Source organism: Lampris incognitus, chromosome 2 (genome assembly GCF_029633865.1).
Source record: "Lampris incognitus isolate fLamInc1 chromosome 2, fLamInc1.hap2, whole genome shotgun sequence".
NCBI lineage: Eukaryota > Metazoa > Chordata > Actinopteri > Lampriformes > Lampridae > Lampris > Lampris incognitus.
The window spans coordinates 123,853,492-123,869,186 of record NC_079212.1 but is presented as its reverse complement, the minus strand read 5'-3'; the positions used below and the strand labels follow the sequence as shown (position 1 = coordinate 123,869,186).

Below are 15,695 nucleotides of genomic sequence, written 5' to 3'. Positions count from 1 at the left end.
ATATGCAATCAGATCAGCAGTGGTGCATTGTTTTTTTGTGTTTAAGTACTGATCAGGTGTACATTGTTGCTTTGAGTTTGATTGTGCTTGCCATAGAACAGTTCAATGTATCTACAGTTAATCTTATCGTATTTCTTAGCAAATCTATGTTTTATCATTAGACTGATGAGGATAATTCATTTGACGTTTGCAATAACAACAGTATCATATTGACCTAATATTGTTCTTTACCAAAAATGAGGATGTGTATTGAAAATGAAGATATGTTGTAGATACATTTGTCAGCAAGTGTAGTGGTTTCTTCATTTCTCACCATTATTGTCATCATCATCATCATCATTTATATAACTCTTCACAGGGTCAAGCTGGAGACCAGGGTGCTACTGGACCTGCTGGACCTTCCGGAGCAAGAGTGAGTAAAGAATTGTTTAAAAATGAATTTTTGAAAAAATGGGGAAAAAACACACCTTTAGAATAGGAGTGGTAATGTTTATATGTTATGTTTACCGCCAAAGCCAAGGCGATCCCCACAAACCACTGTTCTTCCCTGTCATAAAATTAAATATGCTAATGTTTAAAGGTTGACATTGCAAGTGTTTGTCTGTCTGTGAATATAGGGACCTCCTGGACCCGTTGGCCCTGCTGGAAAGGATGGTTCCAATGGTCTACCAGGACCCATTGGACCCCCTGGACCTCGTGGTCGTTCTGGAGAGACCGGTCCTTCTGTGAGTGCCTGACAAAACATTCTCTGTGAACAGTGGTCTCTAACATAGAAATTATAAAAGGGTAAAAATGCCTATTAGATTAAAAAAAAATCTGTATTTTTGCTTAAGAACCCTATTTTTCCCCTTGAAATGTTACTATTCACTACACCTATGAGTTTGTGCACACTGCATTCAAACATCTAAAATGCTTTCAAGGCATTAATTTAGAAATATTCATCATGCATGTTGTAGCATATTGATATTAAGATACGTTATTAATATAAAGAGAGGACTGGAAAACTATATTGTTAAATAATATTCCTTAACTGAAATAAAATGTTGCCCAGTTATTCATCCTCAAGATCCTCCTTCCAGTAGTATATCTTGTTTCTGATGTCCTGATTGACTCCCCTCTCACTCTCTGTGTGATTTGTGAGGGTATATTTTTAACAGTTCAAAATGTATGCTGCCGTTGCATCATATGGAAGTTACCTTAACTGCAGCGTGCCACATTGATTTTTTTTTTTACTTTAGCCCATTAGAGTGGAAATAACAAGTAACAGGAAAAAGTTTTCATAGATTCTGATTTGTCCTGCTTTAGCCTCGGGAATTGTCAAAGTTTCAAGAACATGGCAGTAAACCAGTAGAAATAGCCGGGAAGAAAGCAGGTTTTTAATCAAAATATGACACAGATTAGACTTCATCTATGACTATGCACTTCATATACACTTAAATTTTGCAATAGTTTAGTCCCTCAGGGTAAAATATATTGTGCTAAAAAATAAGTAACCTCGGTAACATTGATTTTAACATAGCCGTCTCGGATGTGAGTATTTACAACAAGTTAAATGTGTGACTGTTTCCCAACTGGAGCAGTGATATGAGATGTGGCTGTTCTGACATGACGCGTATCCCGTATCACCCAGCATGCAACAGCTGGTGTAATCAACCATGTACCATGGAGGGCCATGTGTGTGCAGGTTTTCTTTCCCATCCAGCACTACACCAGCTGATTACACTGATTAATCCTCCCTTATCTGGTTGAAAGTACGTTAATAAATGAAGTCAGCTGATGTTGCATTGGGTTGGAAAGAAAACCTGCATACAAATTGGCCTGCCTCCATGGCACGTGGTTGAATAACAGTGTGCTACAGCATACTCCTCTGTCTGATTATTGAATGAGTAGTCCACCCATACAATGATCAGACTTCAATCCACCTGACTGTGACACTCCCAGTAAAACCCCTCACCCATTTCTCTCCATGTGTTTTTCCCCCTCTGCTCAGGGTCCCCCAGGAAACCCCGGACCCCCCGGTCCCCCTGGCCCTCCAGGCCCTGGCATCGATATGTCCGCCTTTGCCGGCCTCTCTCAGACTGAAAAGTCCCCCGATCCTCTTAGGTACATGAGGGCTGACCAGGCTTCAGGAAACCTCCGCCAGCATGATGCCGAGGTAGACGCCACGCTCAAATCCCTCAACAACCAAATTGAAAACATCCGTAGTCCCGAGGGATCCAAGAAGAACCCTGCCCGTACCTGCAGGGACCTGAAGCTTTGCCACCCCGACTGGAAGAGCGGTGAGTGACAGATGGCAGAATTGGTCAAATTGGAGCAGGATGGTGAAGACACTGTGTGGCGAATGTGTTGGCACTTCATTATGTCGCCAGTCGAAGTTTGAAAATGTCTAATTTGGGGGGTATCTGGGTGACGTTGCGGTCTCTTCCGTTGCCTACCAACACGGGGATCACTGATTCGAATCCCTGTGTTACCTCCGGTTTGGTTGGGTGTCCCTACAGACACAATTGGCCATATTTGTGGGTGGGAAGCTGAATATGGGGTATGTGTCTGGTCGCTGCACTAGCACCATCTCTGGTCAGTCGGGGTGCCTGTTCAGGGAGGAGGGGGAACTGGGGGGAATAGCATAATCCTCCCACGTGCTATGTCTCCCTAGCAAAACTCCTCATTGTCAGGTGAAAAGAAGTGGCTGGCAACTCTACATGTATCAGAGGAGGCATGTGGTAGTCTGCAGCCCTCTCCAGATCGGCAGAGGGGGTGGAACAGCGACCGGGATGGCTTGAAAGAGTGGGTACTTGGCCGGATACAATTGGGGAGAAAACTGGAAAAAAAGAAAATGTCTAGTTTTGGGTGGTAGGTGTGTTCAGTGTGGTAAAGTGCAGTGTGTGTGGTGCAGGCTTTGGGGTGTCTTTATTTCAGAGTCAATATTTGAAATGTGATTAACCGTTGTGATGAATTCTTAAGTTTATTTATTGTGTTTTGCTGTCTCCAAAGAGGTTGTGTTTCTAGGGGTAGTACACAAGTCAGTAAAATAACTACCCTTTTATCCAGAGAGAAAAATGTGTCACTCAAAGGGGGTTATTACTGAATACTGTTCACAATTTTGAATTATCAATACAATACAATCGAAGAAAATCAATTAATACAGTCAAAAAACACTGTACGGTGTACAGACAAACAATGAAACAATCTTGAAAGTGGATTTTTGTGTAAAACAAAACGCCGCTTCATTGAGACATGCTCCAAACCACTGCAAACCATTCTCTGAAAAATTACTTCTAATCATTAGCAATCACAAAAGTAAAGTTATTTGTAAATCAGTATGTTTTCTTTCCTTTCTCTTTCTCTCTGCCTGTAGGAGAGTACTGGATTGATCCTAACCAGGGATGTACCATTGACGCAATCAAGGTCTTCTGCAACATGGAGACAGGGGAGTCATGCGTCTACCCCAAACCTTCCAGTATCCCTCGCAAGAACTGGTGGTCAAGCAAGAGCAAGGACCGCAAACACGTCTGGTTCGGAGAGACAATGAATGGAGGATTCCATGTAAGCTAGACTGTGAATTTTCATTTCTCTGCTCTATGCATTCACTCAAGTTTGAAATGTTCCCGCCCTGTTTGTGGCTGGTTTATTCCAGTAGCCTGTTATTGCAAATGCACCACACATGCAATGCAAATGTATAAACTATAATTCATAGTCACACCTAATCGTACCTCTGTAGTGTGACTTGCAGGGTTCATTTTGCTAATCAACTGAAGAGAATAACAAAGTGGCATGTGATATCTAGGGCAATTATCACAGTGAAAATCATAGTGTAATGTTTATTGTTATCATCATTATTTCATTTTTTAATTTGGAGAGGACAGTTTTTAACCCTTCATTTTAATCTGATGAATCAGACATTAGGAAAGCTAAGCAGCAGACAAAAGTAATTGAGAAAGAAGAGGTTTCCTCCATTTGGGCAATTACATGTTACATGTGTTACTCCAGAGGTGGCGGACACAACAACTCAAATGTCTGCACCCCATATTAGTATTATCTTTAAACTCTTCTCCACCTCTTTCATGGGCGGCTCGTGCAGTTCAGCTATGGTGATGACAGCCTGGCGCCCAACACTGCTGCCATCCAGATGACCTTCCTGAGACTCCTGTCCACAGAAGCTTCCCAGAACCTCACCTACCACTGCAAGAACAGCGTGGCCTACATGGACGCCTCCACCGGCAACCTGAAGAAGGCCGTCCTGCTGCAGGGCTCTAACGATGTAGAGATCAGGGCGGAGGGCAACAGCCGCTTCACCTACAACGTCATGGAGGACGGCTGCACGGTGAGACATCGCACTCAGACACACCCATGCAGTCAATCACTCAGCACATCAAACAATATTTATTTAGCAATTTTTTTATATAAAAATGCAGTACATTGCAATTTATATGAGGACAAGTTTAAAAAACAGAAAGACAAACATTTACTGATTCATAGAAAAAAGGGGGGCAGCACGGTTTGGGGTGGCACGGTGACCTAGTGGTTAGTGCTGTCGCCTCACAGCAAGAAGATCCTGGGTTTGAACCCCAGGGTTGTCCAACCTTGGGGGTCATCCCAGGTCATCCTCTGTGTGGAGTTTGCATATTCTCCCCATGTCTGCAGTGGGTTTTCTCCGGTTGCTCCAGTTTCCCCCACCATCAAAAAGACATGCATGTTAGGGTTTATACTTCTTGACCGAGGCATGGCAAGATGAACTGGAGTTGGTCCCCGGGCACTGCACGGTGGCTGCCCACTGCTCCTAGCTACATAGCTATGATGGGTTAAATGCAGAGATGAATTTCCCCACGGGGATTAATAAAAGTATATCAAAAGAGCGTGCATGTGCAGAGGGTAAATATGACCCCTGATTTGGGTTCATATTTCGGAGGACTGTGCATGGCACCCACACAATCGAACTTGTTTTATCCAATATGAAGGAGGGAGTTTTCCTATTTGGTAGTTCCCTTCAACCTTTCCTGTTTACGTCTTACAACAAATTTGCATAAAAATAGCTCGGTGATTATGCAAAAAGCGACTCTACACACATAGTCACCAAATTAGCCTCATTCACTGGAGGGCCAGTAAATGTGGTCCTAAGTCATCTAACAATGGGTGTGATCTTTTCTTTCCCCATCTCCACAGAAACACACAGGACAGTGGGGCAAGACAGTGATTGAGTACAGATCGCAGAAGACCTCCCGTCTGCCCATTGTGGACATTGCCCCGATGGATATCGGCGGAGCAGATCAGGAGTTCGGAGTTGACGTTGGCGCAGTCTGCTTCTTGTAAAGGATGAGGTATCGTTAAAAAGATGAAATAAGAAGTGGAAAGCAAGAATAAAACAAGATGAGAGAGGAACACACTTCATCAAAAAAAGGAAGAGAGATAGAGAAAAAGAAAGATCAAGACACTTTGTTTTCTTTTTTTTTGTAAACGGGACATTTTTTTCTAAGTAAAAAAAAAAGTGCTTTTCCAAGTCATACTCCGTAGGATATCTGCACTGAATGGCACCAGCAACTGTCATCTGTGATTCATCCAGCATTGCCGACCCTTCAAATCACCTCTTAAGGACACCCAGCACCCCCCACCCCCGCCAACCCCCGCCAGAGCCCACACCTCACTCTGGGTGAACAACAAATTCCCCCCTATGTGCAAGAAGGAGGAAGTATGATGAGAATGAGGGAACATGCCAGGGAATGAGCGTGAGAGAGAGATAAAGATGTGTCTGGTGTTATTTATTTATTGTTTAGGTTTGGGTCCCAGGTGTGTCAGGACTAAATGTGTTGCCTAGTCAAAAAAAAAAAAAAACCTCAAAGCAACATATTTAATAATAAAAAGCCCTTCTCCTCCACCATTCTCACCTCCTCCTTCCTCTCCTTTACCTTATCCCATCTCTCTCTCTGTACACTAAAGCATACATATCTCATTTAAACCAAAAAAAAAAAAGAAGAAATGATCTTGCAATAGTAAGTGCAGGTGTGCCTATTTCTACCACCACAGTGTGTATCGGAAAGTTACTGTGTATTATAATAAAGTCAATGGTGCTATTGTTGTAAAACAGTCTGTATTTTTTAAAAACCAGATACCGATATGTAGCGACATGTATATATGTATATATATGTATATGTGTATACATATATATACAAGTTCTCAGAAAGTACATTTCGCCCTGGGATTTTGTATTGCAGCGTGATCAATTTCCCTTAACGGCACTCCCCGCCTCACCTCCCATTCCCATTTAAGCCCTGATACATAAACAAACAGGTCTGCGATGAATTTTGTATGATCCAGACGTGTCCAATTTGGAGCGAACCCTAATATGAAATTTCAATCTTGGTTTCATTTCAATTTTTTTTGTTTGTTTTTGTTTTAATATTCGAAAGCTACCTCACACTAAAAAAAACAAAACAAAAAAACAACACAAGCAAAGTGAAAATTAGCCCCCCCCCCCTCCCCTCACCACCCTGAATCTGAGTTTACAAATCTGGTTTGGGCAAATATTGATGGGGACCCATGTTGTGAGAAGCCTGATCATGACAGCCCAGTCTCTGCGGCCCCCTCTGCTATGACCTTTAACCCCACAACCTTTTCTACTTCCTCCCAGTAATCCCTAGGTGTCCCCTCACACAGGAAGTGGCCTCTGCCTTGGCACATGAACACAGACACGTAAACTAAAGTGATTTCAGGGGTGTGGCTGACTTGCGTCAAAGTCCGCTCCATCGCTACATCAATACACACAACTTAAGGGCTAGGGCAGAGGGTGCATATGTGTGAGGTTGTGTATATTTTTATTATTAATAATAGTATTATTATTAATAATAATAGCATTATTATGATGATGATGATGATCATGACTTTGTTTTTGTTACGGTTTTGATTAATGTAAATTGGAAAATAAAAGACAAAAACAAGTAACAAACTGAAGTCGCATTTTATTTTGTTTTTCTTTTGTTTGTATGTTTTTTTTTTATTATTCCATGCTTTTGGAGGCTATTTCTCCCCCATTTTTGCAAGAATAATGTGGCGAAGAAGTGTTTTCCCAAATGATTTTCACATTTTCTCTCAGTGCAAGATTCCAAAAAGAAGTCATCCCAACACTTTCTGTGGCACTCAACGTTTCATTTATTTGTGACTTAAACAAAGGCAGTGGAGAGAGATGGATACTACAGCCAGGCAATATTGTTTTTTGTTTTTTGATGAAATAAGGCAAACGACTAACTTAATCTGGGCAATGAGGGGGAGGGAGCTCATATGGTGTAGTTTGATGTATATGTAAAATAGTTTTTCCGTTACTTCAGTTTTAATGCGTGGTAGCATTGAAATGGGAAACACTGCAGACCATGATCAGCACATTCTGTGATTTGATGTCATCCTGTACCTCTTTCCTCCTATTTACTCATTTTCCTGCCTGACCTTTTACCTTCACAATAAATAGTTAAAACATTTCCATGATCAATACAGAGCCACGTTCTATTTATTTATTTTGCTTTTTTTTTTAATCATTTTCTGATAGTTGGTTTATCATTTGCCACAATGGTTTCCGGAGCAATGATTGTGTACTTGTTAGAATACTTACTGATGGGGGCATCCGGTTAGCGTAGCATAGCGGTCTCTTCCATTGCCTACCAACATGGGGATCGCCAGTTCGAATCCCCATGTTACCTCCGGCTACCTACCTCCCTATAGACACAATTGGCCGTGTCTGCGGGTGGGAAGCCAGACGTGGGCACGTGTCCTGGTCGCTGCACTAGCGCCTCCTCTGGTCGGTCTGGGTGCCTGTTCAGGGAGGAGGGGGAACTGGGGAGAATAGCATGATCCTACGTCACCCTGGCGAAACTCCTCATTGTCCGGTGAAAAGAAGCAGCTGGCGACTCCACATGTATCGGAGGAAGCATGTGGTAGTCTGCAGCCCTCCCCGGATTGGCAGACGGGGTGGAGTAGTGACCAGGATGGCTCAGAAGTGGGGTAATTGGCCAGGTGGGGAGAAGGAAAAAAAAGGGGGGAGGTCTAGAAAAGAAGAATACTTACTGATGCACAAATAGGAGAAAAATCAACGCAACAAGGCAGATATGCACCAACAATTAAAATAGATTAACAATAAGATGTTTAAAAATGACAGACAAAGGACATGCCTGGTTCGTGCATTTCTGGGTACCTGGCATCCCTGCAGCCTGGGCCAGTGGGATATCCAGAGTATTTTAAGACAAGGATTATTGTTGTACATTGGTAAATCAGCGGGTCAACAATTATCTTAATGATATAGAAGGATTTGGCAATCTGAACACTAGCACATCAACCTCTACATTCATGATTTTCCAAACACAGTTAACATTTAAAAAAGGCTTAATCTCTTCTATTCAGAGCACGTAAGGTTAAAAAAAAGTCTATAGACACAGATGCTGTTTCTTTTCAAGTCACAGGACAATATCCACCCATTTATTCCACCGTGGCCCACAATATCAACAGCTTTTCCTCTCAAGAGATTGCAACTGATTCACATCCTACTTCACATTATATGTCTCAACCGTAGTCAACACCACAAATTAATGTCTACCAGGACCTCGCTCACATAAAACACAACAAGACATAAGACCACATGCAAGACATTACAGAGTATATATCAAGTCAACTTATTCTTGGCTTTGGCTCAACAGCTTCACAACAAAACGCTGTATTTCTACACATTGTTTCGTCATTTCAGTAGCTGAAAGACACATGTTGCAGACCGCAGACAGAATGAGAAGCAGAGACTGTGTTAAATGTGAGTTTGCAACATGAGTGTTGACAACAGCAAATGCCCGAGGCGTCAGCAGAGACTGTCACTTGGGCATTTATGTTAGATGCGGTGTCAGATACATAATTTATACGTTCTTTCTCTCCTAAGAGAATCCTCCAAAACCATTTCAGGAGGAGGGTGACGATTTTTTTCAATCATTCATTCTCTACACCCTCCTAATCCAGTTCAGGATTGATTGTAGGGGGGGGGGGTCTCTGAGCTGGATTTGGGGGTAGGGGTGGGGGGTTTGAGCCTATCCCTAGCAGGTACCCAGGAATGACCCATGTTGAAATTCCACACATCAGGCCTGGGATTGACGCTAAGATACTGCCCTTGACAGAAAAACAGTGCTGACTCCTATTAACTTAGCCACCCATTTATCATTGTCATTGTAATGTACCCAACTGAAACAAGAAAAGGCGATATTATTCCAATTGTTTTTTGATAAATTTGCTTGGGTGCTTGATTTTGAATATTCAAGTGGAGACTCGCTGGACCTATAGACCTGATGATAGTTTTGTATTAAATATTCTGACCTTTCCAGGAGGAAGATTAACCCAATTCACCGCTGCTATAAAAGACTGGATAATGACTATTGTGCGTCTATTAACGGAGCGAGAGATGATTTCTTCACAGCAGTTGGAGCACAGAGGTCTGCAACAGCAGTACTAAGTGATTAGTTAGAAGACAAACTGAGGGCCTCTCTGAGGAAAAGAGCCTATTCAATTATTTAGGTGTGTGTTGTTAGATGGTACAACAATGAGCTTCTGAATTATTGAACCTTTTGCTAAAGTCGGTTTGACCTCATCTATTCCATAAGGTAGCCAAGCTGTCCATATCTAAACATTTTAAATCTGGCTGTTGCAACTTAATAATGGTAATTATAATAATAATTATACATTTTATTTGTATAGCGCTTTTCAAGGTCCACAAATACATTTTACATAAGATAAAAAGAAAAACATAAACGCAACACACCAAAAGCATATAACACACAACATTAATCATACATTGAAAGCAATTCTGAAGAGGTGAGTTTTTGATTAATGATTTAAACATAGACAGATGGGTGCAGTCTCTGATGTGTTTGGGGAGGTTGTTCCAGAGGGAGGGGGCAGCTATGGAGAAGGCTCTGTCGCCCCAGGTCTGGTGCTTGGTGCTGTGGGGTGGAGACAGGAGGTTGGCATCAGAGGAGCGAAGGCTGCAGGAAGGAGTATTGTAGATGAGCAGGACAGGCTTATAGAGTAGTTGAGCTGGACGGTGAGGTAGGCGGGGGCCTGGATATGGAGGGCTTTGGGAGAGAGGAGAAGGACTTTGAATTGGATCTGTTGTGGGGACAGGGAGCCAGGGGAGGTTCTGGAGGACAGGAGTGATGTGGTCATGGGAGGAGTGGGTGAGCAGGCGGGCAGCAGAGTTCTGGATGTACTGGAGTTTGTTTAGGACTTTGGCTGATGAGCCGTAGAGAATGCTATTCCAGTTTGTAATTCTGGATGTGGTGAAGGCATGGACGGAGGTGAGCTATGTCTTTTAGGTGGAAAAAGGCAGTCCTGGTGATTTGACTGACATGGTGTTCAAAGGAGAGTTTGTTGTCAAAAATGATTCTGAGGTTGTGGATGTGTGGGAAGGGGACAGAGTGGAGTTATTGATGCTGAGGCAGAAGTTGTGAGTAGTTTTGGTAAACTTAGCGACAAAGTATTTCACCTCCATCTCTTACGGCTCCCCAAGAGTGGATTTAGATTAGCAGGTCTTTACTGGGACTGTGACCACTGCCTCAGTGGCCTCGTAATGCCTAAATAGCATCCATGCAGAATCAATTACAGCTGTGCACCCGTCCATGCACAAAAACACACGCATGTACTAACCAGCCGCACATACACAAACACATCAAGCATGGAGACAGATATGCACATGTGCATGCAGACGCACACACACAAATGCACACGCACGCTTCCTTTTGAGCATATTTCCAATGATTAATGAATTTCGAGTGTTCATTAAGGTGAGTGGGTCAGACAAGCATAATTAGAGCTTAATGAAGGATTAAAAGAACCCAGCATGCACCATGAAAAAGAAGAAAGGGAAGGACAAGGAGGGACGCAAGGTGCTGACTTGAAAGACTATTCTTTTTCTCTTTCTCTTTTTATGTCTTTTTCCATTGCACATGTTTTTCCACTCCAGTTATTCTCCTCCCATTCAACCTGGTAGGTCAGGAGAAAAGAAACATCTATTTTAATTCACTTGAAAAATATGCCAGTATCATTTATTTTAGGAAAAAAATGAGGGGACAAGATGAAGGGCAGAGTTGGCACCAAATAAAAGAAAGAAATAACATCTTTTTTATCACAATACACAGTTGTAAACAGTTCATTTTCTATCTACAAGAAGCTACAACTAGCAACAAAACTAAATCCGGCCAGTCAAAGCACTTTTAAAGTCTTTTAATCACTTGCTCATTTTTCCCCCATATCAGATGGATTGAAATTGAAATCGCAGTCAGGGCTACTGGATTTTCTGTTGTTCAACAGTCAGTTCTTGCTAGTCAGAAACCAGTGCTCAGGGTGTCCGTCTCTGTGGGGCTCTTACGTGGACTGGGTAAGCTCTTCAGGTATTCCAAATGTCTGCGAGCCTCAGCTTGATTCTGCCTCACATAGTACACCACATACACAATCACCAGGGAGAACCACACAAACATGGTCACCAGCATGGCCACATCCGTGGTCTTCCTCTGCAGGCTGCAGAAATTGACCCCAGAGTCCAGTAGCCTGACCAGGGGTTGACCCGCATGCTCTCCCTGGGAGCCTGGGTCTTCCCACCGGCTCCCCTCCCCTGCCCCCCGCACTGAGCTCTCGCACACGATCCCATTCACGGTCTCGGGCTCCAGGTTGAGCGTCTCCATCAGCTCCTGCAGGGGGCAGTCACAGTGCCAGGGGTTGTGATAGAGCCGGGTTTTGGCCCGCGTGGCGCCGAACTCCTCCCGACTGGCCTGCCTCAGCTGGTTATGGGAGAGGTCCAGCAGGCGCAGCTCAGGCCCCAAGTGCCGCAGGGCCCCTGAGGCGAGCGACTCGATGCGGTTATGAGAGAGGTACAGGTCACGCAGGTGGACCAGCTCGCTGAAGGCGCTCTCAGGAAGGCTACGGATGTAGTTGCGCTCCAGGTGGAGGGACACTGTGTTTGGGGGGATCCCCTCAGGCACTTCCTGGAGGCCTGCATCTGAGCAGAGAACTGTGGCTGTGTCTGAAGCACACTGGCAGCTTTCAGGGCACTGGGGGAACCCCAAGCCCCACAGAGTAGAGAACCAAAGGAAGGTGCACAGCCATGAATGGAGATCTCCAACTCTGCCGCTTCTGCTCCTTCTTTCCCAGCGGCCACCGACACGTCTCTCCTGACACCAGCCAGTGCACATCGCCTCACCATAGCCCCCTGACACACACACACATCAGGTCCCAGTCAGATACACACATGCAAACCCTCCAGGAGAACCTGTCGGACTGGGGGGAAAAACAGGGTCAGAGTCCGAAAGAGCAGGTGCTCTCATTCTCTCTCTCTCTCTCACCAATATCTCACACAATCAAGATGACAGCTGACGGGAGATTATGGTTTGTAGAGGGACAGAAAAAGGTCAGTGGGTAAAGAGGTGGAAAATGAAATGAGTGCCTTTATCTGATAAGACTTCTGCTATGCTGACAAATGCTGCAGCTCCAAAATGTCCATAACCTTTGTACATATCTAACTTAATAGCACGGGACACTGCAAAGTAAATTTAAATCTTATTGATGCTTCCGTTAAATTCAAAATTGCAGGCCTACACAAACAGCAGGGTTACAGATGGGGTGGAAAAATTGTAATAACAATCTATCGTGGTGATATCCTAATAAATCCCAGTCTGAGCAGACAAGCGGTAAATAGAAGTGTAAATGATGTAATTAGGTTGAAACCCCTTGTGTGTGTCTATTAATTTGAAATAAATCAATGATCATGACGATTCCTTACTCTTCTCCCATTCCCCCTTCAGTGCAACTCATGTCTTAAACCATCAGAAGACCACTTTCATTTCATTTATCAGTCTTTTTATTCTCCCTAGATCCATAGCCCTTAATCATGTTACAAGACCGGAGGAAACGTGGGAGTGAGTATTGTAGCGAAGGAGGTTTGAAACAATGGGATCGATCGCCCGAATCATGGCTGCTAACATCAGTCTGGCTTTTCCACAGTGTCAATAAGAGAGCTGGAGGAAAAGCACAGCCATAATGTCTGGAGTTGGTGTCTGTTCTCTGCTCACCAACATCATGTGCGAAAAAAAAAAACCCACCCCAGCAGACTTTGCATCAAAATGGTAGGCCGTCAATCACTGGAAAATGTACCAGTGCTGTTTGTCTGAGTTGTTTCAGCTGATTCACAAGTGCAGGGCTGGCTCAAGGCTTTTTGGGGCCCTAAGCAGGACCCAGTTTGGGGCCCCCATCCGGTGTCCCAGCAGCACTTTGTTATTCACATGACTGCATGCCTGTTAGTGTTAGCTTAACTTGTCTCGAATGAGTTTTGTTGCATCATTCCTCTTTTCTTTCTGTTACATCACTAGTTTGGTTCATCCATCCATTCATAATTTCATTTTTGCTTTGTTGTGCCAACTAAACGGTTTCTTCCCTCCAGAACATTTAAGTTTTGCTGGGAAAAAACAAGGTAATCTAAAGTCTTTACCTCAGAGCAAAATTGTGTTACTCCCATTGAATTCGATTAAAGGGTCATTCCCTTAAATGTCGAGAACTATCTGCTTTCTCCACGTATCTTTATAACACAATCAAAACTCTCATCTGTCTCCGTTCTTCTGCATCTCCATAAAGACTTGATGGGAACGTGGACTATAGTGACCTCGATTCACTTTAATAGTCTATAGTCTACTGACAATCCCTATCTCACATGATTTGCCCCCACCCCCTGTCTGTCAATCTGGCAAATGGAGAAGACATGTCCATCAAGCCCCCCCCCCCTCTCTCTTTATAGACAGCACAATTAACCATCCATTATTAAAATTTTGAATGAAGATTAGGCAAGGGCGTGAAGACAGGAATAAGACTCATGCAAGTTGCCAATTAACGCTTACAAAATAATCAACTGCTCTATTTTGGGAATAGCAATAAGAATGGGAATGAGAGGGGATACAGAATGGAGGTGTGAGATAGACAGACAGCTAGAGAGAGAGAGAGAGAGAGAGAGAGAGAGAGAGAGAGAGAGAGAGAGAGAGAGAGAGAGAGAGAGAGAGAGAGAGAGAGAGAGAGAGAGAGAGAGAGAGAGAGAGAGAGAGAGAGAGAGAGAGAGAGAGAGAGATTCAGGCAGACAAGGAGAGAGAGTGAGATGTTGTTATCGCCTCCCAAGAGGCAGATGGTGTGAGGGAGAAAGTCTGGCTGATGACTAGTCTATGTACGTCGTTCATTGTTTACACATTTATAGCCAAAGTCTCTTAAGCGCCATAAAAGTCGAAATACAATAAAGTAGGCTGTGATTTGCCACTTCTGAATTTGGTTTTCATAACCTGTATATATGTGTCCAAAAGGTCTAGTTTGGCAAGGAGGGAAGCTCATAGAGATCCAACGTAAAAGTAATTTGGTAAATTACGGTATGAATTATGTATTAATTGTAAACAGTCAGACAAGGAGAAAGTTTCAAACACGCAGGAGATTGATTAAGGCTGTTCATTTGAGTCTTCGTCCCATCCGTTTGACGTGCGGGACGTTCGGGCTATATCGACATGCGTGAAAGAAGACTTTCTCCAAGATCGACTAAATTAAATCGCGAAACACACCCTACCTGTAGAGGAGACGCTGTCCTGAAGTTGGAATCCAGACGCGCACAAGGATTCTGGTTGAACTCCGTGGTCATTGTTTTCGGATCGATCCTGAGCGCGGCTTGGACATGATGGTAAAAGGTGAAAGTAAAAGGTGGCAGTCACATGGGCTGTGTGGCTCAATTAGCGGTCGGTACTCTTGTTGTCCTCTTTCGTCGACTCAGATTTCGCCAGCGATGTCAAACTGGATGATACCTGACAATAAAGATGTGGAGCAAACTCACTCACTCTTCCTTATCCTCTCTCCTCCCCTCCGAGCGAGCGTGCGTGTGCGCGTGTGTGCGCGGGCAGGGGCGTGTTAAAGAAACAAAGGCAGATATAGGGCTATACCGAAGGCAAGCTATTGCAGTCTCCACTAGACGACAGATTTTTTTTTTTAAATCACCGTCATTAACTCGGTGACAGGCTCGTCACAGTAGTTGAACAGTTTGCGTCACAGACACTTCCGAAAGGGGATAAAATAGAACTTTAAGGCGCTGATATCTTGAATTGCATCGTTCTCTACTATACAGGTAGAATTATAGACGGATCCCTAATTGTGTCATGATGACCCTCAAAAAGTTGCCAAATCTTCCCACAACACTCTTATCTATTTGGAGCTGTCACAGTAGGTCATGACACGGCAAGGCATTTCCTCTACCAAGTATCGATTAAAATGAAAGGGCCAATTGTGTAGCTGTGTTGAAAATGAGCATCTGTGCTCGTCGCACCTTTGGTAAAATTTTAAAAAAAAACCCGTTAGACTAATAGATAAATGAATGAAAACAAGCAGAATACATCGAGACGAAATAAGCCAAAAAAGGCTTTCATTTGAACGACACCTGCAGGCCTGCAGGGGAAATTGGGGGGGGGGGGTGCCCAGATGTTCATCCACTCTTACACGTCCCTATACGAACGGCCGACATAAAATATACACACCCTCAAAAAAAAAAAAAAAGATGTTGGGATTTACAGAAAATATCCTCAGGGCAAGCCCACACGCCCACACGCCCACACAAATTGCTTGATTCACAAGGAAGGAGGGGGGGGGGGGTACTCGTGCCAATTTACTACAACGACCAC

At 43.7% G+C, this 15,695-nt stretch overlaps 2 protein-coding genes across 2 annotated transcripts in view; one reads left to right on the top strand and one right to left on the bottom strand.

The window, feature by feature from the left end:
* Positions 1 to 6,459, top strand: part of col2a1b (collagen, type II, alpha 1b) — a 73,748-nt gene extending 67,289 nt beyond the window's left edge. The window contains exons 49-54 of the mRNA XM_056301620.1: positions 359 to 412; positions 618 to 725; positions 1,991 to 2,279; positions 3,356 to 3,543; positions 4,079 to 4,321; positions 5,161 to 6,459. Coding sequence (XP_056157595.1) covers positions 359 to 412; positions 618 to 725; positions 1,991 to 2,279; positions 3,356 to 3,543; positions 4,079 to 4,321; positions 5,161 to 5,307 — 1,029 coding nt within the window. The 3' untranslated portion in view covers positions 5,308 to 6,459. The remainder of the gene's footprint in view (positions 1 to 358; positions 413 to 617; positions 726 to 1,990; positions 2,280 to 3,355; positions 3,544 to 4,078; positions 4,322 to 5,160) is intronic.
* Positions 6,460 to 11,333: 4,874 nt separating this feature from the next.
* LOC130108305 (leucine-rich repeat-containing protein 3-like) lies at positions 11,334 to 14,612 on the bottom strand. Its single transcript, XM_056275198.1, has 2 exons — positions 14,597 to 14,612; positions 11,334 to 12,282 (listed from the first exon to the last, which is right to left on the bottom strand). Exon 2 carries the CDS (start codon positions 12,195 to 12,197, stop codon positions 11,334 to 11,336), a length of 864 nt encoding a protein of 287 aa, XP_056131173.1. The 5' UTR covers positions 12,198 to 12,282; positions 14,597 to 14,612.
* Between the last annotated feature and the right edge of the window lie 1,083 nt (positions 14,613 to 15,695).

Coding starts and splice junctions, on each gene's coding strand:
- LOC130108305 (XM_056275198.1), bottom strand. CDS start 12,197: ATGTGCACTGGCTGGTGTCAGGAGAGACGTGTCGGTGGCCGCTGGGAA.